Below are 27,665 nucleotides of genomic sequence, written 5' to 3' on the forward strand. Positions count from 1 at the left end.
TTTGGTGACTTACTGTCTCTTAAAAGACTGGGGAATAACTTCTGTGTGAGTAACGGAGTGAAGCAGAGGCCAACGCTAGTGGAGAAAGCCATTCAAGTCCCAAGCTCTCTCTCTATGACTTATGCTCAAGTTTCCCCTGCAACAAAGATCGCGGAAGCTTTTTTTGTTCGCTCATCTTTAGAAGACCTCATGTAGGTTTTTCTAAATTGACAAATGTTTTAGTTCAGAACCAGAAGTTTCTTGCAGAGGAATCTTTTATATTTTTTTATAATAATTTTTTATTATGTTATGTTAGTCACCATACAGTACATCCTTAGTTTTTGATGTAATGTTCCATGATTCATTATTTGCAGAGGAATCTTTTAGGAAAGAATATCTCTTTTAGGAAAAAAGGTTTAGATCTAGATTCAAGGCAAATCTAAAGATGGATCTAAATATAGATTAATAGACTATTTTAAAATTAATAACATTTGGATTTTAGCAATGTCTTCAGTTGCATTTAAGTTTATTTTTCTTATATCTGAGTAAAATTAAGTTGACTAACCTTGATATAGCCTGCATAGAATGATCCCATTAAAATAACTGTATCTACCTGCAAATGTACAGAGAAAGATGTTCACCTGATGCTATTTATGAGTGGTGAGATCTGAGGTACTTTTTGAATTTTCTTCTTCTGCACTGTTGAAATTCCTGAAAATGTAAATTATTCTTCCAAAAATACTGAAGTGATTTTTCTAGTAAGAAAACAAAACAAAACCCAAATCCTCACTTCATTAATTAGGCCAGGATGATCAGAACCTGTGCGCCAGCTCAAACCAACCAAAGTCACAGAGACTGTCAATCAGAACTGCAACACAGGGGCGCCTGGGTGGCACAGCGGTTAAGCGTCTGCCTTCGGCTCAGGGCGTGATCCTGGTGTTCTGAGATCGAGCCCCGCATCGGGCTCCTCCACTATGAGCCTGCTTCTTCCTCTCCCACTCCCCCTGCTTGTGTTCCCTCTCTGGCTGGCTGTCTCTCTTTGTCAAATAAATAAATAAAATCCTTAAAAAAAGAAAAAAAGAACTGCAACACATTAATTAACACACCCATTCCTAAATCTAAGATACGTCATCCAGAGAAGGCACCTACTTTTCAGTGACCGTATTTACTCAGGACTCTAAACTACATATTAGAGGAGTGCTTAATGAACATAGAATTAGAGAAAAGTTAGTATGTCTGGTCTTTTCAGGAAATTTCTTTGAAACTATCATTGGCTAATGATTTGTCCTTCACTGAAGCAATTATTCTTTGTCAAGAACTGTTTTCTCACCCGAAAATCAAGACTCTATCTTCCCATCCTAAATATTTACCATAAGGTACAGTTTCCCAAGAGTATGATTGATATTGCTTACACTGGAGGGCTTTCCAAGTCACAAATGCAAAAAGGTCATTTCTGGCAAGATCATCTTCAACTCAAACGTAAATTTAACATCCATGGTAGCTATGATATCAGAAGATATACTTATCTCTACAACCTTGGGTTTATCTCAGTTGGGAGTTATTTGAGACTTCTGGGTACTAAGTGCATCCTGTTCACGAGGAACAAACACAGCATATGCAATGTAAAGAAGTAGAGCCTGTGCGGCTTTTTCTCTTTTTAAAAATTTAATGAAAAACATAAGTTAAATTAAATTCAATCCAAGGCTTAAAAAGTGATTAATTATTGTCAGTATATCTCGTATCTTTATTAAAAAGAAATAACCATTCCACTCCTTTCTTGCATTGACTTGGGTTGAACTCTTTCATGGGGGAGATGGGGGTGGGGATTTTCCACTCCTTTAATATAAATGCTGTAGGATGTGTTGGTGTCATAACTTAGAAACTCAGCTCAAGATCGGGAGATATTTTTCTCTGGGCAAGGACTGTCTTCCTCTACATTTTAAGTAACTAAATCATGATGTATCAATTAAATTTAAGTTTTTAAAAAATTATCATTCCATTAAGTGTATGTATATGGGCTTTGAATCCTAGTAGGTTAGAATTCTAGCTCTCCTGTTTTCTAGCTAGAGACCCAGTGAAAAACAAAAACCCTTTATTTACTTCAGTTATAAAACAGGAAAAACATCACTTACTTACGTTTTAGGGTTTTCATAACGTTTGCAAAGTAATATCAAACGTTGAGAGCACATACTAGGAGCTGAATAAATGAAATCCATTTGATAATCAAAGATGTTTAGAAGTGCTCATCCAAATAAGAGTTCATCAGATTTTTGTCTGAGTGGCTTTTCTCCTGTTTCCCATTTCTCAAATCACTGACCACACTTGGAGTAGTTGGTCAGAAGACAGAAAAAGTACAGGTAATATCTAAGTCTTTCTCAGTTGCAATTCAGATGTAAGCACAAACATATCCACGTCTGTTTACTTGGTTGTCTTCCAGGAACGAATGCATTGTGATAATGCATACAAACACATGCGTGTTCATAATGTATCTTACACAGTAATATAAAGCATCAAGGACATGGAGCATGTTCATTTTCCCGCATCTGTTTTTGCCTTCTTCCTATTTCCTCCCATCGCTTAGGAATTTGGGCTCTCTTCTCTCTCTACTTTTTTATCAAGGGAAACACAGGCTTTGCTAGGCAAATTTTCTCCAAATTCTAATTCTCATCAGTACCTTTTTCCAGAACTACACACCTGTTCCCACCTACCTATTTGGCCTCTCTGTCCTGATGGCACCCTAAACTGACTATACCCAAAGTTGCATTCGTTATCTTATTGCCCCCCAGATAGCACCTCCTTCAGAGAATCTTATGTCTAAACTTGGAAATGAGCTGGTTTTGACTCCTCCTCTCCTGATATCTTATGCTAATCAGTTAATCTGAAGTCCTTTGCCACCATGTCTTAATTATCTTGTCTCTCCTTCCCATTCCTGTTTCTACCTTTCTACTGAGAGATTCTTACCTCAATTTCTATAACAACCTCCTAAATGCTTTCCCTACCTCCAGCACCTCCCCACCCCCTTACAGTCTGGCCTACACATTATACCTGAATGAACCTTCCTAAATCACAAACACAATAATTGACTTTCATTCTCAAAATCTGCTATTGTGAAACAGAGGAAATATAAACTCGGGCTTGGCATCTGAGGTTCCCTACCAGTTGTCATCGGGTAATCTTTTGAGCCCTACTGCCCTCGATTCTTTTGACCCCGAGCATGCCTAAATGAATGGCCCCACAAAAACAGATCTAGTTTGCATGTGTAATTTTCTTTGACCCACACACAGTTTCATAAATTTGGAATTAGTTGCTTATTTCACTTAGTTGTTCACATTTCCACATTGCCACATGACACAAAGCTAGGCAGTGAGTGGCCTTTTATTTATTTATTTATTTATTTATTTATTTATTTTTAATTTTATTTTAATGTTTTTTTTATTATATTATGTTAGTCACCATACAGTACATCCCTGGTTTCTGATATAAAGTTCGATGATTCATTAGTTGCATATATCACCCAGTGCACCACGCAATACGTGCCCTCCTTACTACCCATCACCAGTCTATCCCATTCCCCCACCCCCCTCCCCTCTGAAGCCCTCAGTTTGTTTCTCATGCGAGTGGTCTTTAAAATGGAGAAACATGCCCCGGGTCACCACAGCCTTCATCTGAATGGTGCTATACCACTCGATCTGGTCCTGGCTGGGTGCCTATAAGCACGTGAACTTATGACACCTGCCCTATACTCCCTAGTGCCCCAGACAGGTGCATCATCCCCAAATGCACAGCATGTCTCTGCTTATGTTACTCCATCTTTCTAGAAATGCCCTCTCCTTCCATCTTTCCTGTCTTTAAGTTCATTTCAAACACTGTTACCTTCTGTGAAGCTTTCTCTGACCACCCTGCTGGATGTTACTGCTCTGTTTTTGAACCTCTGTGATACTTTGTGGTTCTCTTATGGCCTGTACCCCACTATTCACTGGATCAGTCATTGGTATCCTTGATTGCTTCCATTTCTCAAGGAGGTGTACTGATGGATGCTTGTCCCCCACTCCTCAAGACTTTCTGAAGGAGGGCTTTTCCTCTTGACCTAGACCTTCCCTCCTCCTCCCCACAGAGATGGAGCAACTCTCCATCTTTCCTCTTGGGGATCTTCCCGTCTACACAGTGGAGATGCCTTGCTCTACTTGGCAGAAAAGGCCCTGATGTGGTGGGTGAGCCTGTCGGCAAAGCCTGAGTGTATCCATTTGTCCAATTCTGAAGTTCAGGACTAGGGGGACCACTGTTGCCACACACCTAAGACAGGATTTTCTTTCCAGGTTTTACCAGTAAACAAAGCTAATATTTTCATCTGCTTGAATACTTATCTCACAACGGTTTGCAAACTCAAGCAGGGAAAAGGAAGGGTTCTTATTGGGCATCTCTAACCCCAAGAATGATTCGCTCTGTCTTGAATCTTCTGCAGCAACTAGCAAAGTCATTCACTGTACAGATAGGCTCTCAAAACACGTGTACCAAATTGAATCCAAGGACATAATCAGTGTGCATAAAATTCATGGAATGTAATTTCTCTTATGTCATGTCTCCATAAAGCATAACTTAAATGTCTTTTTGTAGATGTTAACAAATTGCAAATGATTCTGTATATTACATAAAATATTTATTTCCTATTTACATTTCCATTTTTATAAATCATTGCACATCATATCACGTACCAAAATAAGAAAAAGAAAGGAAAAAACATATAAACCTTAGACATCAGTGAAAAAAGCATCACACCATGTGATACTTATCAGCAGTCTCGAGGGTCTCGTTTCTTGCCCTTTTTGGATTTTCTAGTAGTTTCTTGACGAATGGTATCATACTCCAATATGGCCATTTTGGAAAGTCTCTGTAAGTACTGAGATGATGCTCCAGCAAGAGGATCGCTGAAGCCAGAACCTGTGAAGGAAAAGAAACCAGCTATTAAAATTAAGCATGCTGAAATGATATTCTCTAAACTACAGGGCAAACAAAATATTTCTTCCTCAAATTATCATTAAACACTGCTAGTTCTTGATATATCACGTTCATTGAAGTAGAAATAGAAAGTATTTACTTTCTAAAGTGATTGTGATGTCAAGTCATCTCAAAAATATTTAACTAGGGGCAACTGGATGGTCAGTCGGTTGGGCGTCTGACTCTTGATTTGTTTTGGGTCATGATCTCAGGGTCATGGGATCGAGCCCTGTGTAGGGCTCCACTCAGCAGGGGGAGAGGGGTTCTGCTTGAGATTCTCTCTCCCTCTCCCTCTCCCCCTCCCTCCACTCATGCTGTCTCCCTAATAAATAAATAAATCTTTTTTACAAATGTAACTAGAAAAAACCTATAATGTTTGTATTTAATTATATAAAACTAAATCTGAGTCTATAATGTACTTTTTAAAACATGGGATGGCTGTGGATTTTATTCCAAAGCAAAAGACACAGTCTCCATAAATAACTTGTTTCATACCTTACATGCTCATCAAGTTATTTTCTCCAAATGTACCATTTCTCATAAATGCTAAGTTTAGTAAAATAGTAAAATTGTAAAGGAAAATGAATTATTCACTAACTGAACAGCATTACTCAAGTTTCTATCATAGAGCGGTAGTAATAATAGTAATAGATAACATGTATCAAATGATCTCTCTGTGCCAAGTACTTACATTTATTTCACCCACACAACACTATGAAGCAGGAAGGTACTATCTGGGGACTACAGATATAAAAAGATTTAGTGGGGCTAAAAATTTTGCCCAAGGGCAAATGATATGAATCCAGATTCATCAAATTCATTTCCCATGCAATCACTACATATTGCCCTAAATATGTAAACAGGTATAAATACTCCTATTTCAAAACATATAAAACTTTGAAAATAATATACTGATTCAAACTGTTTTAAAATACTATTATTTAGGGGCGCCTAGGTGGCTTAGTCGTTAAGCGTCTGCCTTCGGCTCAGGGCATGATCCCAGAGTCCTGGGATCAAGCCCCACATCAGGCTCCTCCGCTGGGAGCCTGCTTCTTCCTCTCCCACTCGCCCTGCTTGTGTTCCTTCTCTCGCTGGCTGTCTCTCTCTGTCAAATAAATAAATAAAATCTTTTAAAAAAATACTATTATTTAATTTCAAATGGTCAAGTGTCAAAAAAGCTATCTACAATTCTCCAGTGTGGTTATTTTTAGTTTGTTTTGCTCTTTGAGTGTATAACATAAGTAGGAAGTTCAGAGAAAGAGAGAGGGTAGCGGGGAAGAATATGCTCGGGATGCCTGTTCTTAGCAGTACAATGAACCTGACACTTAAAAAACTCTCTGGCTACAAATTGACTAGATTCTAGTTATTAACCAAATGTCAAAAAACTTCAAAAAACTTTAAAACTCCATACAAACCAATGCAATTAAGTTGGAAGTTGTTAACAATAAGATAAATTTAAAATTCTCCAACAGTTAGAAATTTATACACATATTCTAGATTACTCACAGTCAAAAAAGAAATCATAATAAACATTAAAATACTCATAACTAAATGATAAAGAAAATACTACAAAACTTGTGAGATGCAGCAGAAGTTATACACAGAGAGGTTTATACCCCAAATTCCTATGTTAGAAAGAAGGTTTGAAAATTAATAAGTGAGGTATAAGATATACACTAGGAAAATAATAAACCCAAAGAACGTAAAAGGAAAAGTTAACACAGGAAAGAGAAGAAATCAATGAAGTACAAAACAAATTTACAATAAGAAAGATTTTTTTAAAGACAAGTTCTTCACTGAAGAGAATAATAAAGAAGAAAAGTCTCTGGTGAGATTAATCAAGAAAAAATGGCAGAAGGCACAAATAAATAACATTAAAAGAAGAGGGACATGTAGAGCATGTGACTCTTGATCTCAGTGTTGTGAGTTCGAGCCCCACATCGGGTGTAGAGATTACTTAAAAATAAAATCTTTGGGCATCTGGGTGGCTCACGTCATGATCTCAGAGTCCAGGGATCAAGTCCTACATCGGGCTCCCTGCTCAGCGGGGAGTCTGCTTCTCCCTCTGCCCTTCACCCTGATTGTGCTCTTTCTCACTCACTCTCTCTCTCTCTCTCAAATAAATAAATAAAAATTAAAAAAAAAGAAAAGAATTGTTTTTAAAAAAGAAGAGGGACAGAAGTACAGGTAGAACAAAAACTAAAACTTTATGTCATTGTATCTGAAAACGTAGACAAAATGCAAAAAAAATTAGAAAATATAACTTACCAAAATTGATTGAAGAATTAGAACGCCTTAAAAATCCTAAAATTAAAATGATTGAATCAATATTAAAATACTAATTCTTGCCTTGCTGTTTTGTTTGATGTTAGCGTAGCTACACAGTCTTTCTTTTTGTTACTGTTCGCATGGCTTGTAGTTTCCAGCCTTGCACTTTTGATCTTTCTTGCCCTTAAATTGAAGATATGCCTCTTGTAAGCAACATATAGTTATTTTTCTCAGTCTGATACTTTTTATTTTTTCATTGAAATATTTATTCTGCTTATATCTAATATAACAATGTTTAATTTTAAATCTTCAATCTTGCTAATTGTTTTCTATTTGCCCTTAAATTGAAGATATGCCTCTTGTAAGCAACATATAGTTATTTTTCTCAGTCTGATACTTTATTTTTTCATTGAAATATTTATTCTGCTTATATCTAACATAACAATGTTTAATTTTAAATCTTCAATCTTGCTAATTGTTTTCTATTTGTCCTGTATGTTTTAGGTTTCTTTTTTTCCTCCTTTCTTGTCCTCCTTTGAAATGATCAAGTATTTTCTCATTATTATATCTTCCCTATTAGCTTGTTACTTGTATTATTTTATTTTTCTTTAAGTGGTTACCATACAGAATATCATGTCTCTTTGACGTATTACAATCTACTTTAAATTAGTTATTTTACCATTTTTCAGATAATGCAAGTATCTTACAACATTTTAACTCCACATATGCCCCATCCTACGTCTGTGCTACTATTGTCAAGTATTTTATTTCTACATAGATTTTAAACTTCATAATACTACTGCCACTGCTTCTCATTCTCTTCCAAGTTGTTGGACTTCCTTTTCGTATCATTTCTTCCTTAATATTTTTTAGTGAAGCTCTGCAGACAATAAATTCTCTCAACTTCTATTTGAATGAAAATGTATTTGTTTCACTTTTAATTGTAAGGATATCTTCACTGGGTATCCAATTCAAGTTTGGCAGTTACTATCTTTTAGCCCTTGAAAATGCTATTCCACTGTCTTCATGCTTCCATTGTCTACATTTAAAAAGTCACTTGTATGTCTTACCATTGTACCACTGAAGGCAACATATCTTTTCTCTGTATTCTTGTTCTGTGGTTTTTTTGGTTTTTTGGGTTTTTTTAACTTAGTCTTTTTATTATGATGTGCCTAGCTGTGGTTTTCTTTGTTTCTATCCTGTTGAGGGCTCACAGAACTTCTTGTATCTGCGGATTTGTATTTTTCATCAAAATTGGGAACTTATCGGCCAGTAGGTAAATATTGTTTCTGTCCTACCCTTTTTATTCTGGAATTAGAATTACACATGTGTAAAGCAGGTTTACCTTGTCACATAATCACTTGCACACTCTGTTCTGTATTATCTTTTTTCTCCTTTCACTTTAATTGGGTATTTTCTAATGATCTTTCATTTTACGAATCCTATCATCGGCTGCTTTCCATTTCTCCCCCAACTTCATTGCAGTATATTTGACAAATAAAAATTGCATACATGTACAGTATACAACACGATGACTTGATATACGTATATATTGTGAAATGATTACCACAATTAAGTTAACACATCCGTCACCCCATATAGTTACCTTTCCTAGGAAGGAACTGGGTTTTCATGTGGGACGATGAGAACACTTCAGGCCTACTCTCTTAGCAGATTTCAGTGTATAATTCAGTATTATTAACCATAGTCACCATGCTGTACATTGGATCCCCAGAACTTATTCATCTTAGAACTGTAACTGTGTACCAACATCTCCCCATTTGTCCCATGCAAAACCCTGGTAACCACCATTCTATTCTGTATGTTCAACTTTTTTTTTTTTTTTTAAAGATTCCACACATGAGTGATTGATTCCATGAGGAACAAAGTTCCATGCCACATCTGTCTTTCTCTGTCTGGCTTATTTTACTAAGCATAATGCCTTCTGGGTTTAACCATATTGTCATAAACAACAGATTTCCTTTTTCATAGCTATATAATATAGGTATTCCAGCTTTTCAAAAGTTCATGTTAAACCACTTTACTTCTATAAAGACCTACATCCGTACCTGTTTTTGCTAACTGAAAGAAATCCAATAAAGATTTTCACTTTGATTTTAAAAAGGTAAAACCTGAAAATAGAGCTCTTTGTTTTGCAGACAGCCATTATAGAGGTAGGTGCACCCTGAACAGTGAGAGAGGCACCATCAAGCTCCTTCCTGAACTACACTCAGCATCTCAGCATCAAGCTGCCACGGCTTTGAAAAATTTCAAAGGTCAGAAGCTCAAAGCAAGACTAGTATGGAAGCCATGCAATGGCCCACATGAGAGATGGTGAGGGTCTATCCCAAAGTCCTGAAATAATAAAGGTGTGTGTAGAGTGAACATAGCATCCACTACATTTATAAAATAAACAAAGCTTAAAAGAAGCATTAAAAAGAACAAAGCAATTAAATCAGCAGACAGAAAAGATGGTAAAAAGAATAAGTATGAGACAACCTAAGAATACATGTGGCAGGAAAGAAAAATAAGCCAACTTACCCTTTGGTTTCTCCTGCAGTGGTACCACCGTGCAGGTCTCCTTAGTCTTCCTTATCCTAAAATTACATATCATCATAATATCACTTTTACATAAATCCAGGGTACATTAACGTAAAAAAAAATACAGTAAGCGGCAAGAAGTTGCTTCAGCAAAAGTCACTTGGTGAAGGATATCACATGGAAAGTAAACAAACATTAAAGAAAGTGAACTCATTCCATCATAACTAATCTAATCGGAAGCAGATAGGAGCAACTCAACATCTCAGTTTTTGTTAAATTCTACCATGTCCAACTTTCCCCATATTTAGCTTTATCTTAACTTTCTCTAAGTACGATTCAGGGAATGCTAAGAGGGAGGGAATCAAAATTAGATTAAGAGGGTACCTACATATGCCAGATATCAACTATCACTTATTTGTGCATATTTTACCTACTAACCACCACAGTCTGAATTTCGCCTTAATTAACTTTTGTTCCTACTGGACTAGACCTACATACCAAGTGGGTTATTAGAGGAAGTATGTCACGACTGACCTGCTGTAGGTGAGATAATCCATAAGAATTGCAAATTTCCTGTAACTACATTAAACTTTAGAAGTCAGCTGGAACTTTTAAGTGCCCTTCACCTCTGGGATTACTACTATCAGTTATATTACCAGAGTGTGCCTTGAGAGTCACTGAAAGTATATGAGTATAATTAAAGAAATTTGAGGGGCGCCTGGGTGGCTCAGTCAGTTAAGTGTCTGCCTTCAGTTCAGGTCATGATCCCAGGGTCCTGGGATCGAGCCCCGAGTTAGGCTGCCTGCTCAGCTGGGAACCTCCCTCTCCCTCTATCTGCCACTCCCCCTGCTTGTGCTCTCTCTCTCTGTCAAAAAAAAAAAAAAAAAACCTAAAAAAAAAAAAGAAATTTGAAAAAACAAACTTTTATTGGCATTTTAAAAACAAATATTCACACATGGAGAGGGAAAAGGTGGTAAGGGGCTGTACGCAAGACAAACAAAAATGCGTTACTTCCCTGCTTTGCCACGGCTGTTCGTTCCCGGGGCGCTGTGCAATATGCAGAGGAGAATAAAACACTTGTACACAACTCGACATGTTCTCACTAGACTGGCTAAAATAAAGACACTTGTTTCAAAGACAGGGAAAAGAAGGAACATTTACACTTGCCAAACACTTCATAAACATTATGGCACGTAGCCACCGCTCTTCCACTTTGTATATGAACAACACTTGTCATAACATGAATTTAATATATTCAAATTATCCTTCACTGCCCAGGTTAATTCACACTCAAGTCAACGTAAAGTGGCAAGGAATCATTTCACAAACAATTGCAAATGAAAATAAAAACTGAAATAGAGTGAAAATAGTAGGAAGCAAAATGAGGACTTAAGATTAAGACGTATTCTTAAATCGTCTAATTAATGGGCTAATTCAGGGGGTGCTTTCTGGGATTCCAGTTTCTTAAAGATGTGCATATGCACTGAAAGAAGGATAATAAGACTGGTGTGTACTGAGACAAGTCCATGGCCAGACTCAGCCCTACACTCTCCTCAAACGGCCTGAGAAGCCCGATGGAAATGATGAGTGGGGTGAGTGTTAGGGACATGGGTGTCTCAGTAAGCATGTCCTTAAGTGGGTTTTATATACTCATGTTTCCATCTGTCTCTGTTCTTGCTACATCCCTACTGTCCCTCCTCCGTACCTGTTACCATCTACTTCACTAGCAACTCGCTCGCTCTCTTCCACCATCCCTGATTCTGCCTTATTTCATTATAATCTCATAGAAGAAAGAGTAATTTTGCATTTTATATTTTTATAGCTTGGAAATCTGTCCTCAGATAATATTAAAATTGATAGGGAATGGTTAAATAAACTATGGCTCCATTAACGAGATACCATGTAGCCAGTAAAGACTGTTCGAAGACTATGCAGTGACATGAAAAAATGAATATGTGTAATACTAAGTTAAAAAGGCAAAATAAAAAATTGTAAATACACTAAAATTATAGCAAAAATACAAGTCCATAAAAATGAAGAAGAAGAGAACAAACACTCAACAATAAAAATGGGTAAATTATCAAAATATTGTTTTTCTTTTTTCTCCAAATTTTCTGCAAAGTTCTTATCTGTTTTCATGATTTCGTAAATTATGCACAATTTTTCATTTTTAGTGTATTCTAGTTCTCTATTTAAATGACCAAGACTTATTTTAAGAGTAATTAACAAGAAAAGTAACACTAGTGGAAAACTCAATAAATATATTCTAAAACTCCTATATTTGTGTGCTCTGTGTAACTGGCTGACTTTAAAGCTCAGGAAATATGAAAATATAAATTTTCCCCTAAGGAGAGTAACAACTCAGACTACTATAAATGCATCACCTTTTTTTTTTTTTTAGGCTGGCAAAGTGAACAAGTCCTGGACATTCAATAAATACCCGATGAATAAATAATAATAAAAAATACCTGATGAATAAATAAATAAATAAACCAAAGCAGGCACCAAATAGAATATGAGACTGTCTTACTAATTTACAGACCCCTTTGGAGAAGGGGGTTTTCTTTTAATGGTATGTCAGCCAGTCTGATTTATAAAAAGGGAGGTAATTACAATAATGCTTTTAAACACCAATATTCAAAGTGAGTGGGACTTTTCTGGCTGACAGACTCCTTGTTCAAGAGTCAGCGCAGGTCTTCATCAGGCTGTCATCTCATTTAGAACCTCCCCTCACACTCCGTCAGTCAAACTAGAAACGAAACCCAAGGTACTACATTCAGCATAGAGAAACCTGTTAATATTGCAGAGAGTTCATTTATTTATTGCTAAAAATTCCAATATTCTCATGGGCAATCTACACTAGGGCAACAAATATTTTTAAAAGGAAGTCCTTCAGTCCTTTCTGCCAATGTCCCTTGAAAACTGAGAAAAGGGCCTACTTGTCAAACCGAATAAAATTGCTACCTAGATTAAAACATGAGATCCTTTATGAAAAAAATATCAATGGGCAAGAAAGACTTCAATTCACTAGGCAGGAAACCCTCTACCTTTAGCAGTATTCCTACAGATACATGTCGAAGGCAAGAGGACGGAACAGCAATGGTCTACCTGACGGGAGGCATCTCCGTATGGGCATGCAGCAGTCTTGGATGAACTTCCAGTGGAGTTGAACTTAGACTTTTTGGGCAACTCTGCAGTCCTGGTAAATATGGCATTTTGACACACTCTCTGAACTCTTCTAGACCAAATGCTGTGGTGTATTCTAATTAAAAATAGTATCATAATGCATGGTATTATTTCTTGATGAAATGTATATAACTTCTTTTACTACATACTAAAATGCATAATACAATGGTCAATTAGTCATTAAGTAAAGAAAATAAAGCTACTGTAATTTATCCAGTATCTTTCCTAAGAGAATACCTTTCAATCCCTACTATCGGGATTGTAGGGAAGAATTGATTCCGGGGCTGATTAAGAAGTAGGATAAAGAAAAAGGACAGCTTCACAGATCTCCCACAGTTGTCACTGCCTTCTGCCCTCATAATTTTATATAATTAGAATTTCCAGAATATTAGAGACAGTCACATTGAAATAGAATTTAAAAGCACTTTTAAGCATTGATTTTAATTTTCTCAGGGATGCCTGGGTGGTTCAGTCGGGGAAGTGTCTGCCTTCAGGTCATGATCCCAAGGTCCCAGGATCCAGCCCTGCATCAGGCTCCCTGTTCAGTGGGGAGTCTGCTTCTCCCTCTCTCTCTGCTGCTCTCCCTGCTTGTTCTCTCTCTCTCTTTCTCTGTGAAATAAGTGAATAAATAAAATCTTTAAAAAATAATAATTTTCTCTCTGCAATTTTCACACCAAATCTATAAATACTAACATTGAAGCATCAAGATTGCTTCTCTACTGACCTCACATAAAATTGGACAGAGATTGTCAAATTACTTAAAAACAAAACAAAACTTCAAAATGAAGGCAATAAATGGACAAAAACATATTAAGAAATTAAAGTTTTGGGTGATCTTTAAACTGTAGAGAATTGTTTTTAAGCTTTCTCTACTAAGCAAGTCTAGCACAACAATAAAAATAGTATATAATGGGACTGGAGTTATGTTAAATGCTCCGAATGCTATTTTGCAACCTTTGATTTTTCTTCCGGGGGAAAAAAAGTTTCTCCTGATCAAAAAACATAAAATTCTCTTTTTAGCAGTTAGATTTGAGGGTAAAAGGACAGATAAGCTTATATCTTTTGAGTATCTTTAATGGGAATCTAGCGAAAAAGTTGAAAAAACAGAGCAACACACTCAAAACCAGGAGTGATGAAATGGGTTGGGGAATTTGGATTTTACTATTTTCAAGAATTACATTTCTATTTATAAAGTTGAAGGCAGAATTCAGGAAAAACAAGAAATACACTTCTAATTTGAAATATAAATTGAAATTAAGCTATTAATATATTCATACACATATCAAAAGTTCTCAGATTAGTCTTTATTGAGCAACAGTAGAATATAAGATACTTGCCACATAACTCACACAACAAATAAAATTTTGGTTAGAATTATAAATACAAAAAGATGCTGTTAAAGATTTGGGTTTCTTAAAAACCAACTTGAGTTGTTTAAAAACAAACACAATTTGTGAGAAGTAGTATGACCCAAAAGAGATAGTACTGCACTGACACCAAGAGAAGTAGTTCTTTAAAATTTGTTTCCATCATGAGTTACAGAATTACATTAAGTAAATTACGTTTAATTTGCTTCCATTTTTATTTTCCATAAACTTAGGATATTATCCTTCCAAAAATGTTACAGAAATTATAAGATGTCTCCTGACTGCTTAAAAAAGTGCATGTGTAACTTTAAGGTAGTATTTCTATATTTTCTTCAGTAAAATAATTGTAAAAATGAAGTTACCTTTCTTCATCTTTTGTGTTTCTAAAACTGCTTTCCTCCAACTGCTCTCAAAGAGAAAACAACTGTCAAGGGACTTTCTGGTGACATTAGAAGCATCCAATTTGATTTCAGGAGACAGGACTGGCATTTTTTCTTCTTCTTTCAACAGCGCTGATGAAAGTGAGATGCTGCTTCAAATTCAGGACACAAAATACAAAAAAAAAGGTATTTCAGAGATAAATATTTTTTCTAATTTATTTTCCATCATACAGATTAAATACTAACATAGACTTACATGGAAAGTTCACTTATAACATGTAAATACATATTCTTGGGATTTTAAAGTAAGTGGCCTTTAATAATATAGCTAAAATTAATAGTAAAACCTTTTTCCTTTAAATATTTTAATAAGTTCTTTCAAGTCCCAGGTCACAGATATTTAGCAACATAAAAAAATTTGAAGTTCAACAGCAAGTTATGGTGTACAAGACAGTAAAATGTTTAGGATTCTCTCAAATATATTACCATTATACACAATGACCAGATGGGACTCATCTCTCGGATGCAAGGATGGCTCCATACACAAAAATTAATGTGATATACCACTTTAAAAGAATAAAGGATTAAAAAGTCACATGATCATCTCAATAGATGCAGAAAAAGCATTTGATAAAATTCGATGCTCTTTCATGATAAAAACTCTCAACAAACTAGGAATAGAGAGAAATTATCTCAACATAATAAAGGCATGGAAAGCCCACAGTTAACATCACAGTCAAGGGTGAAGAATCAAATTTTTTCCTCTAAGACGAGGAATAAGGCAAGGATGACCACTCTTACCACGTCTATTCGACTATAAGTCCTAGCCAGAGCAATTAGGAAAGAAAAAGAATCCAGACTGGAAACCTGTCACTGTTTACAAATGTCATGATCTTAAATATGTAGAAAATCCTACAGACGCCACCAAAAAATCACTAGCACTTTTATACACTAACCATAAACCATCTGAAAAGGAAATTAGGAAAACAATCCAATTTACAATAGCATAAAATACAAAAGAATAAAATACTTAGGAGTAAACTGAACTAAGGAGTGAACAACTTCTACACTGGAAAACACAATGAAAAATTAAAGAAGACACAAATGGAAAGACATCTCATGTTCACAAATCAGAAAACTTAATTTTGTCAAAATAACCATACTATCGAAAATGATCTCCAGACTCAATGCAATTAAAATCCCAATGGCACTTTTTTTTTTTACAGAAATAGTTTTTTAAAAACTTCATATGGACTGACAAAGCCAGATAGCCAAAACAATCTTGAGAAAGAAGATCAAAACTGACGGCATCAACTTGCTCATTTCAAAATACATCACAAAGCTAAGGTAATCAAAACAATATGATACTGATATAAAAACACACATATAAGCCACTGGAGGAATAGAATCCAGAAATAAATCCACATATATACAGTCAACTGATCTTTGATAAGGATGCCGAGGAGTAACAATAGGGAAAGGATAGTCTCTTCAACAAACAGCATTGGAAAAACGAGAGATCCGCATGTGAAAGAATGACACTGAACCCTATCTTACGCCATACACAAAAATCAACTTAAAATGATTTAAAGACTTAAGCCTAAGACCTAAAACTGTAAAATTCCTATAAGAAAACATAGGGGGAAAGCTTCATGACATGGGTCTTGCAATGACTTTATGGATATGATAACAAGAGCACAGGAAACAAAAGCAAAAATAGACAAGTGGGACCTGCATCAAACTAAAAAGCTTCTGCACAAAGAAAACAATCAACAGAGTGAAAAGGAAACCTGTAGCTGGGGAAAATATTTGCAAATCATATATCTGATAAGGAGTTAATATCCGAAATATATAATTCCAAAGTAAAAAACAAAACAACAACAAACGAAACAAAACAAAAAGCCCTTATAACCTGGTTTAAAAAATATGTTTAAGGAGTTAAAAATACAACTACCCTATGATTCAGCAATTGCACTACTAGGTATTTACCCAAATGATAAAAAAAAAAAAAAATACAGATTCGAAGGGGTACATGCACCCTGATGTTTATAGCAGCATTATCAATGGTAGCCAAACTATGGCAAGAGCCCAAATGTCCATCAACTGATGAGTGGATAAAGAAGATGTGGTATATATATATGTACAATGGAATATTAGTCAGCCATCAAAAGAGTGAAATCTACCATCTGCAACAATGTGGTTGGAGCTAGAGTGTGTTATTCTAAGAAAAATCAGTCAGTCAGAGAAAGAGAAACATCATATGATTTCACTCATATGTGGAATTTAAGAAATGAAACAGATGAACAAGGCAGGGGAGGAAAAAAGAGAGAGGGAAACAAACCATAAGAGACTTAATGACAGAGAACAAACTGAGGGGTAATGGAGGGAAGTGGATGGGGGATGGGCTAGACGGGTGATGGGTATTAAGGAGGGCACCTGAAGTAATGGGCACTGGGTGTTGTTTGTAAGTGATGAATCACTGAATTCTACTCCTGAAACCAATATTGCACTGCATGTTCACTAACTAGAATTTAAATAAAAAATTTTTAAAAAGATGTTCAATGTCACTGTCAATGCAATGCAAATCAAAACTACAGAGAGATATCACCTCATACCTGTTATAATGGCTATTATAAAAACATTTTTTAAAAGATTTTATTTATTTGACAGAGAGAGACAGCACAAACAGGGAGAGTGGGAGAGGGAGAAGCAGACTACCCCCTGCTGAGCAGGGAGCCCAACGTGGGGCTGGATCCCAGGACCATGAGCCGAAGCAGACGCTTAACTGATTGAGCCATCCAGGTGCCCCTATTATAAAAAAGTTTTTTAAAGACAAGTGTTGATGAGGGCAGAGAAAATGGAACTCTTCTATAAGTAGAAATGCAAAATGGTGCAGCACTATGGAAAAAAGTATGGAGGTTCCTCAAATAAGTAAAAATAGAACTACCATTTGATCCAGCAATCCCACTTCTGGGTATTTATCCAAAAGAACTGAAATCAGAATCTCGAAGAGATACTAGCACTCCCATATTCACTGCGGCACTTTCCACAATGGCCAAGACGTGAAAATAATCTAAATGTCCATCGACAGATGAATGAATAACGAAAATGTGGTGTAGATATACAATGTGATATTTATCAGCTACAGAAAAACAACACAATCCTGAAATACGTAACGACACGGATGAACCTTGAGGACGCTATGCTGAGTGAAATAAGCCAGTCACAGAAGGACAAATACGAAGATTCCACTTATATGAGGTATCTAAAATAGTCAGACTCATAGAAGCACAAAATGGTGGTTTCCCGGGGCTGGAGAGAGGAGGAAATGGGGAGTTGCTAATTAGTGAGTGTAGTTCCAAGATGAGTAAGTTCTAGAGATCTGCTGTTCAATATTGTACCTATAGACAATACTGTGTTGTACACCTAAAAACATACTAAGAGGGTAAATGTTAAGAGGGTAAATCTCATCTTAAGTGTTCTTGCCAAAAAAATTTTTTTAGAATTATTACCATGATAATACGCATTTGTGCCTAAAAAAAAAAAGATAGTTTCTATGCCCCATGGAAAATAAACATGTCTTCATGATAGCCATTACTTTTATTCTAAATATCGACACAGAAGAATAATTAATTATGTATTTGGTTTAATTTGCTACTGGTCATAATAGATTAGGGCCCACTCTAATGACCTAATAACCTCTTATTAACTCGATTACCTCCAAATAAGGTCGCATTCTGAGGTTGGGGTTAGGACTTCAACATATGAACTGGGGTGGGGGGGAGGCAAAATTCAATACATAACACTATATCATAGCCTATATAAAATGTACTGGAGCTAATTTTTAAAATTCTATTTAAATAAATTTATTCACTCTCTTAAAACCAATTTCTTAAAATCAAAAAAAGGATAATGCACAACAATTGAGACCCACTCAATTCTTTAGCACAATAATAACTGTCGATATTCTCTGTAATATTTGAAGGAGAAAAAAAAGTATTCTGAGAAGTCTTCTGTATCAAAGACAACACTAAATTCGGTAAGATTTTGGTATGAAATGCATTTTCCATATACTAATCCTTTAAAAATTGGAAATCCATGGTATTTCCCTGCATTATTTGGGCTTCAAAGGACAGAAAATCCAAAATATGTACTTAAACAAGAAGATCTGCCCTCAAAAAAAAGCCTGGCCAGACACCCCAGGACCGGTGCTAAGATATCAGCGACCCTGCCTCCTTCTCTACCTCACTGCTCCACTGTCCTGAACACATACTATCTACCGTACAGTTCAAGATAGCTCATTGAGTAAATGAACATTTGTACTGGTGTTGGTGGGAACCAGGGTTTTCAGTGCGAGAAAAAGACACAGATTTCACATCGATAAAGAGTAAACAAAGACCTTTAAGTCCTAACTATGAATTGGAAGTATAAGACTTTCATCTAAAAAAGAAAAAAGACAAAAAAAATGTTTCTTTACTAAACCTAATAACTAAAATGTGACTTAAAAAAAAAAAAAAGAAAAGAAAGAAAACCACAAAAACCAACAAGAAATAGCTGATTCCAGGTCTGTGGAAGGAAATGCACAAGATAAGCCTAGAATATTTTGTCATTCCAGAGATCTAGTAATCTATCAACGAAGACTATAACCATGGTAGCCATCAACTTAAAAAGGCTCTGAACTGACCAAAAATGAGAGTTATAAACATTAATAAAAACATTAACTGCAATGAATTGAAATATATTAAATATGTATAATAGATACATGTGCAGGCATACCTTGTTTTATTGTGCTTTGCTTTATTGCACTTCACGGATCATTGTTTTGTTGTTGTTGGGGTTTTTTGGTTTTTTGTTTTTGTTGGGTTTTTTTTTGTTTAGTTTAGTTTTGTTTTGTTTTACAAATTGAAGGTTTGTGGCAACCCTGCGTGCAGCAAGTCTCTTGGTGTCATTTTTCTGACAGCATTGCTCATTTCACATCTGTCACATTTTGCTAATTCTTGCAATATTTCAAACTTTTTCATTGTCATTATATTTGTCACGGTGATCTGTGATAAGTAATCTGTGATGTTACTGTTGTAACTGTTTTGATGTGCAGTGAAGCGCACCCATGTAAGATAGCGAACTTAATCAGTAAGTGTTTGTGTGTTCTCACTGCTCCACTGACCAGCTGTTCCTCCATCTCTCTCCCTCTCTCCGGGCCTCTCTATTCCCTGAGACACAACAATACCAAAATTAGGCCAATTAATAACACTACAATGGCCTCTAATTGTTCAAGTGAAAAGAAGAGTCACATGTCTCTCACTAGAAATGATTACACTTAGTAAGGAAGGCAATTCAAAAGCTGAGACAGGCTGAAAGCTAGTCCTCGTGTGCTAAACAGTTAGCCAAGGGAAAGTTCTTGAAGGAAATTAAAAGTGCGTCTCCAGTGAACACACAAATGGTAAGAAAGTGAAATATTCTTACTGCTGATACGGAGAAAGTCTGAGTGGTCTGGATGGAAGATCAAACCAGCCACCGCAGTCCCTTAAGCCAAATATAGAGCAAGGCCTTGACTCTTTTCAATTCTATGAAGGCTGAGGGAGGTGAGGAAGCTGCAGAAGAAATCTTAAAGCTGGTGGAGGCTGGTTCATGAGCACTAAGGAAAGAAACCATCACCAAACATCAGAGAGCAAGGTAGAGCAGCAAATGCTGATGTGGGGGCCGTGGCAAGTTCTCCAGAAGATCCAGCCAAAGTAATTAACCAGGGCGGCCACACTAAACAACAGATGTTCAGTGGAGACGGATCAGCCTTCTACTGGAAGAAGATGCCATCTGGGACTCTCATAGCTAGAGAGGAGAAGTCAGTGCCTGGCATCAAAGCTTCAAAGGACAGGCTGACTCTCTTCTCTGGGGCTAATGCAGCTGGTGACTTTCATTGGAAGCCAATGCTCCTTGACCATCCCCCGAAATCCTAGAGCCCTTCAGATTTATGCTAAATCTACTGTGCCTGTGCTCTGTAAGTGAAACCACAAAGCCTGGATGACAGCACATCTGTTTATAACATGGTTTACTGAATATTTTAAGCCCGCTGTTGAGACCTCCTGCTCAGGGAAAAGACTCCTTTCAAAATATGACTGCTCACTGACAATGCACCTGGTCACCCAAGAGCTCTGACGGGGATGGACAAGGAGATTAATGTTGTGTTCATGCCTGAGTACAACAGAAATTGCTGGTTTATAGGCCTGTAAGAGAACTGATCTCGGAATTTTTTAATTAAACAACTGAGGTCTGGGAAGTGTTATTAAATAGTTTGCCTCTAAAATTATACAATAAGGAACAACAACAAGAGTGTTAATTTCATCAAATTCTCTTCTTTTAGTGGAAAGGAGAAATGGACAAAAGAAAGCAATTGAAGAAGTATTAAAATTGAGCTCTAACAAAATTAAAACTAAGCATGTAAAATATCAGGAAAAACAATTCTAAAAACTGTAGGCAAAGTTCCCATCTGGACATAGGGGACTTCCCATTTCCTAAAATTCATAAGCAGTCAATTTGCCAGTTTGTGTTTACATATTCGATTCACAGGAAGAATTACATGGAAGCAGTCCCTAAGAACGCCCCAGACTGTGAACTGAAAAATGAAGAAATATAGGAGCAATGGCCCCTACAATACATCCCATCCCCTTTACATCACGGAGCCCTTTGCTACGTCCCCATTCCTGTCACCCATTCCTTTGCTTGTTAACCCTTCTGTGCCTCAGTCTCCCTACCTAGGGAACTAATAAGCTCTGCCTTTCAGAGTTATTATAAAGTCTGAAGGTGATTTAAGACAAGCATCTAGCGAAATGCCTAGTTTGCTGGTTTAATTCTCAAACAGGGATCTTCAGTTCAGACGGCATGCAGTCAGGGAGCTTTATACACAGAGACAGATGATGGCTGCTATTATTATCATAATCACCATGATTATTACCCTAGGCCAAGAATCAGCTAATGGTTGGCTCCGAGAGGTCCAGCTTGACTCAATGGCTCTTCCTCTCTTCCTCTTTTCCTTTCAGGGTAAAGGTGCACCCCTAGACCTCTCCTGTTTTTCTTCATACTGTCCAGTTCTTGCCTTATGCTTTCCATGCCCTTCATCTGCTTGCACAGTACAAGTTTAAGTACTTTCCCATGATGTCCTGTTCAGTTTTGCAGTACACGTCTCCCACTTGCTGCATCTGCCAAGTCTCCTTCCTTGTGTTCATTTCCTTATAAAACTTGTAAACTTTGACCGTTAAAACTTGTAAACTTTGACCGTGAGCTCGTCCTTAACGGAGACTGCTACCTACGGGAGTCCAGTACTCCCTGAGCTCTGGAAACTTTGCTACACAGATTTTTCCATTAGTCTCTGCCTGGCCCTGGGTTTCACAGGTGCCAGACCAGTTAATATGTCCGTTTCTTGGATGGTGGTCCCTGGAGCACCATTGGTCATGTGAATTCAGACCCCAGACTTGAGCTGTATGGGTATGAAGCTGTGCAGAGTCTATGTGCTGGGTTTCACAACTCTTTTCCTGCCATAGTCCAAGTGGATGGCAAGCTTCGTTGCAGCCTCCTCAGGCCAATGGGGGGATATTTTTCTAGTTATCATCTCCGTGTCTGTAGAAGGTTGTCTTTTTCAAAAGATGCACTAATACGTATCCATTCCACATGTTCTTCCTTCAATGTGATACTGACACTCCTCCTTCCAGAGGTGAGGTCTGTGTCCCCCTCTCTGAAACTAGCTTCCTGAGTAAATAAAGGACCGTAGACGTGACACTGTGATTTCCAAGGCTAGGGCATAAAAGGCAATACAACTTTCACTGGCTCTCTCTTGGGATACTCACCTTTGAAATCCAGCCATCATTTTGGGAGGAAGCCAGGTGACAGGAAGAAGCTACATATATAGGTTCCAGCCGACATCCACAGCTAAGGTCTCAGTCCACAACCAGCATCAACCACCAGACACGGGAATGAATGAGCCTGCAGGTGATTCCAGCCCCAAGCTTGCGATTCTTCCATCTGAGGCCCCAGACATCTCAAAGCAGAGCCAAGCTGGCCCTGCTGTGCACTGTCCGAATTCCTGACCCACAGAGCACAATAAATGGTTGTTTTCCACGGCTGAGTTTTGGAGAAATTTGTGATGCAGTCATAGTAACTGGAACAGTACGCCTTTGTGACTTCCAGCTTTCGGCAGATGCTCAACAGTGGCTTCCTATGTGAGTGTTCCTTCATTTCTGGCACCTGGGGATTTCCTTCTCTTGGTCCCTAGCTCAGCCACATTTCCATAAATTATCTTATTTTATCTTACCCGGCATCTGAAATATACCGAAGTAGAATGGAGTTCCATCTGTGTCAGCTCCTTCTGCCACATGACCCAGAAGTTCCCATGACTTTTCAAATGAGGACATAAAAAACTGAAGCTTTAATTCCTTTTATATATAAAGATACTTAAAAATAAAAAAGAGAATGAACCCTATAGAAAATGTATTTATTAAAGGACAGATAATTCATTCCAGAAAAAAAATACAAATGATCAGTAAAAGTTCATCCTTACAAGTTCTCAAATAAAAGCAAAATAATTTAACAAGCTATGACTTTTGCCAATCAAAATGGCAAGGATTTTTCTTTAATACTAGACAATGGAAGATGAGGTTCAAGGAAAATAGGCACTCTCATAAGGTTTCAGTGTATGTATCAGTATAATGTGTCCAGAAAGCAATCTAGCAATATATATGTCCTAATAATTTTATATACTTTTGACCCAGCAATTCCACTTCCAGGTATTTATCCTAAAGGGAAAGATCATTGATACATACAAATATTTATCTTCAAGGATGTCAAATCCTCTATTTTTTATAACAGATAAGAAAAAAGGCTGGAAATAATCCAAACATCAACGAGCAGGTGGTAAGATTATCTTTATTTTTAGCTTTGTTTAAAGCAAAATAGTTATCGAGTGAACATAAAGACAAGTTGTGGATTCATTGAGAAAGCGAATTACTTATTTATCCATAATGCCAGTCGTTGTGCTAGGAGCTGAAATACAAAAATGATGAAGATAGAAAAGCATACAGTATGTTGGGGACAACAAAGTAAACAAACAATTATAGTTCATTATGACAAATATTAGTGATAAAGGTATGTTTCAATTCTGTGGTACCACAGAGCGTTTGCTAACCTAGCCAGATTGGGGAAGTAGGAGTTTTGCTTTTGTTTTTGAGGAAGGGATGTTCAAGGTACATCACACAGGTTTTTGTAAGTAGAAATTGACTGTGACAGTCAGTAGGCTGAATGTTTACTAAAATTCTTGCCCCTCCAGAGAACAGAGTTGTTCCTAAGAAGTGCCTACCTCCCTGTGATGGAACGTGAGTGAGTGTAATGTGTAAGGCTTTCTGCAGGAAGCCTTTAAGAAGCAGGTCTGCTTTCTCCATAGCTTCTTCTCCTTGCTACAGTAAGATAATAGGGAAGCGCTAATGAATGGTACAGCCTGGTCCTACAACCAACTGGAAGAAAGCTGCCTGATGACCAGGACTATCTGCCTTGGAGACAGAGAGAGTTAAAAGAAGGTAGATATTATTTTCACATGGAAGTTCAAAAAAGACGTGGAAGAAGCTAGAAAATGACACTTAAATAGAATTCAGATAGGCAGAAATGCGGGTATAGGCATTCCAGGAAAAGACAGAGGTGTAAAACATGCCACGGAGAATGGAGCCTGTTCAGATAAGGGTGCTGTGAGAGAGAACACAATGACACATTGGGGCGAGATGACAGGCAAATCTGAATGCCAGCCAAAGTGGTTTGCACTTTCTTCTTTGAGCGACAGGAAGGCACTGATGGGTTCTGAGCAGAGGTGTGGCCCATGCACAGGTATGCTTTACAATGATCCATCTGGCAGAGGCTGGAACCAAGTTAAGATGCTACTATAATAGTAATAGTCCAGAGTGCTTCAAGTAGAGTAGCAACCGTGAGAATACAACAGTTGATTGAATTTAGGAGGTTCGGCAAAGAAAAAGGAGTCAAAGATGACTGAGACTGTGAACTAGGGTGACTGAGAGAATGATGAATTACAGTCAAAGAGAAATTGCTAGTCTGGGGGTGGAGAGCAACGAAGAGCTTGGTTTTAGATAAGATGAGTGGAGGACATCCAGGCAGAGCTATAACCCCGGATCTAAGCTGTAGGAATTGAGGACCGGAGCTTCGGTTGGGAGACAAAATTTTAAGTTATCTATTCACTGGTGAGAATTTAGGCCAGAGACTGGATTAAAGTTGCCAAAGAAGACTTGAGAGGAGGAAGAAAACCAGATTTCCTTAAGATGTCCACAAGGCAGGAAGATAAAGAAGAGGTTGAGAGGTGACTGGAGAGGCAGACAATACAGAGGAATCAAAATCATAGGAAGCACTGGACCATGTCCAATTCTATAGAAGTTCCTAGAGGAAGGAGCTACTATTAACACGGCACCACCAAAAGCACAATCTCATTTAATCCCCAAAGAACCCAATGATATACAACTCCCGATCAACTACTGACCAGCAACTCCCACCCAACAAAGAACACATTTTATTCATCAAAGTAAAATGAGCCTGGATTCTAATCTTGATTCTGCCCTTCAATAGCAGCATAACCATAGGGTCAGGAAGAAAATAATAGTGCCTCCGATTCTCATAGGGTTAGTGAGGATTCAATTTCAAAATGCACGTAAAGTGTTCAGCACGGTGCTGGACATGTAATAAACATTCAGTGAGTGGAAGCTATCGTTTTAATTGTTTTAAAATAACACAGATTTTTCTCAACACGTTCTGTGGATGGAAATGTACTTCTCAGAACGCAAAATTCTACCAAACAAATTTTAACATACACACATCTGACCCAGCAATTCTACTTCAGGGATTTCATTTTATAGAACTGTCCCCATGTATAGGAATGCTCATTGTTGCATTGTTTCTAATAAGGAGAAATCGGAACCAATTTTACTGAGGAATGGTTACATAAATTACATCTATGCCATATGATCATACATCTGTATGACACATCTACCATATCAATCCAGACCTAAGTAAACTGATATGAAATAATTTGTCACATCTCTTTAAGTGAAAAAGACAATTTCTCAAAAGAATCCAGATATGATTCCTGTGATGATCAAAAAAGGAAAAAGAAAAAGAAAAAAGACTAGAAGGATAAACACAAAATTAACTCTAAGAAGTGTTAGAAAGAAAGGAGAAAAAGGTAAAGAGAAGGATTTCATGTCTAACTCTATACACTTCTGTTTGAATGAGAACTACTAATGTGTTGTGATGTAATTTTAAAAATGTAAAAAAAGGAATGTCTGAAGTCTTTTTTATTTTTTATTTTTTTTTTAAGATTTTATTTATTTATTTATTTGACAGAGATAGAGACAGCCAGCCAGAGAGGGAACACAAGCAGGGGGAGTGGGAGAGGAAGAAGCAGGCTCATAGCGGAGGAGCCTGATGTGGGGCTCGAGCCCATAACGCCGGGATCATGCCCTGAGCCGAAGGCAGACACTTAACCGCTGTGCCACCCAGGCGCCCCTGAAGTATTTTTTAAAGAAATGCCGCTGTAACAGGGGATTTAAACTCATCATTAACAATGTCGATAAAAAGCCAATGAAGATGGAAGAGCAGGGATTCGTGTGCTTCAGACAGTACAGTACCCTGAAAATGGTTGCAAAGTTGCATTTCTCCAGACAGAGGCTCCAGGTTTCATGTCTATGGCCCCCAAAAGGTTGTAGGGGTAGAATGACCCATACAATAGAATGGACTACCTGTATTACACAAATCTTTTCCAGTATTTGTAACCCCTCATGAAAAAAAGTAATAAACACACAAACTATAGGTAAATCAGAAATGACATAGGTAAATCACAAAGCAAAACTGACAGTGAAAACGGAGCCAGAGCGAATTAACACGGTCAGCGTCCCAAGTCCTGCTCCACAGGGCTGTGTGCAAGAGTGAGGTACAGTGGGAGTCAAAAGCAGAGGGGAAACACATTCCCCACACCCCCTTCAGTTGAAAGCCTGGGCAGGTTGGAGGAAGACCCTGTAAGGGCGTGTCCACTTGCCACAGCGATGCGCGTGCTATGCTAGCCTGTACCGAGCTTGGGGAGTGCGGATACACACAGATCTGGCAGGCAGGTCCTCCTGCCCGGGTTTGGGTTTCGTTCCCATCTCTCTGCTTCATCCGACCCCGCCAGCAGCCGTGGTCCAGTCCTCAGCCCCTGCTTGCCCGCCAGCTCCCCTCAAAGTGCGTCAAGAGAATCCTTGGAGTGACCCATGTGCCTCACTGGGTTAGTTTACCCTGTCTGACCAGCTGACCTCTGGGCCCCACGTCCCCTTCAGCCCTGCCCCTGCAAGGGCCCCTGGCCCCCCACGCCACGCTACCGCCTCCGCTCCCGCTAGGCCGGGGGTCCTCCAGAGACCACCCACACTCACTGTCCCCGCAGCTCCACCGCGGAGGAGAGGGGCTTCTTCGCGTGCCTGGACCGCGGCGGTGGTGCCCAGGTCTGAGGCTCCGGCAGCGGGGTCAACGGGGGCAGCGGACAGCGCGGGTGCCAGCGGCGGCCCGCAGCGGAGCCGAGCCCCTGGCCCAGCTTGGACCGGGCGCGGGGTTGCCCACGGCGTTGGGGCAGGGAGGGCGGCCCGGCGCTCGAACGGGCGCCGCTCTCGGGGCGAACATGCTCGGCTGCCGGCAGCCCGGCGACACTCGGGAGCGCGGCGCGCCCGCCGCTCAGCCCCGCCCGGCCCGGCGAGCGGCTCCGGTGGCTGCAGCCCCGCCCGCCCGACGCGCGCCGGTTGCCAGGCGCCGGGAGCTTCCGGGCCGCCTTCCGCGCGCGGTCACCTGCCGCGGTCTTCCCATAACAGGGACTGACGGTTACGGTGCCGCGCCAGGAAACCGACTGGGAGGCTAGAAGGCCGTTCAGGACTCACTCGATAACTAC

At 38.3% G+C, this 27,665-nt stretch overlaps 1 protein-coding gene across 2 annotated transcripts; it reads right to left on the bottom strand.

Annotated features, from left to right (window-relative positions):
• Window positions 1–4,648: 4,648 nt before the first annotated feature.
• CUNH8orf89 (chromosome unknown C8orf89 homolog) lies at window positions 4,649–27,441 on the bottom strand. Of its 2 annotated transcripts, none has more exons than XM_044382774.3 (6): window positions 27,160–27,441; window positions 14,699–14,865; window positions 12,892–13,045; window positions 9,784–9,839; window positions 7,243–7,278; window positions 4,649–4,917 (listed from the first exon to the last, which is right to left on the bottom strand). In XM_044382774.3, exons 2-6 carry the CDS (start codon window positions 14,823–14,825, stop codon window positions 4,769–4,771), a joined length of 522 nt encoding a protein of 173 aa, XP_044238709.2. In that variant the 5' UTR covers window positions 14,826–14,865; window positions 27,160–27,441; the 3' UTR covers window positions 4,649–4,768. The 2 variants fall into 2 exon arrangements, with proteins under 2 accessions (XP_044238709.2, XP_057164083.1); XM_057308100.1 differs by having other exon boundaries at window positions 14,699–14,868.
• Window positions 27,442–27,665: the final 224 nt, after the last annotated feature.

Source organism: Ursus arctos, unplaced genomic scaffold (assembly GCF_023065955.2).
Source record: "Ursus arctos isolate Adak ecotype North America unplaced genomic scaffold, UrsArc2.0 scaffold_6, whole genome shotgun sequence".
In the NCBI taxonomy this organism is placed as follows: Eukaryota; Metazoa; Chordata; class Mammalia; order Carnivora; family Ursidae; genus Ursus; species Ursus arctos.

Excerpts from the sequence above, each read along its gene's own strand:
- CUNH8orf89 (XM_044382774.3), bottom strand. The coding sequence starts at position 14,825 with ATGCCAGTCCTGTCTCCTGAAATCAAATTGGATGCTTCTAATGTCACC. Across the intron at positions 13,046-14,698 it reads AACACAAAAGATGAAGAAAG|AATACACCACAGCATTTGGT; the intron begins GTAACTTCATTT and ends ATTTTTAATTAG. Across the intron at positions 4,918-7,242 it reads TAATTCTTCAATCAATTTTG|GTTCTGGCTTCAGCGATCCT; the intron begins GTAAGTTATATT and ends TTTCCTTCACAG.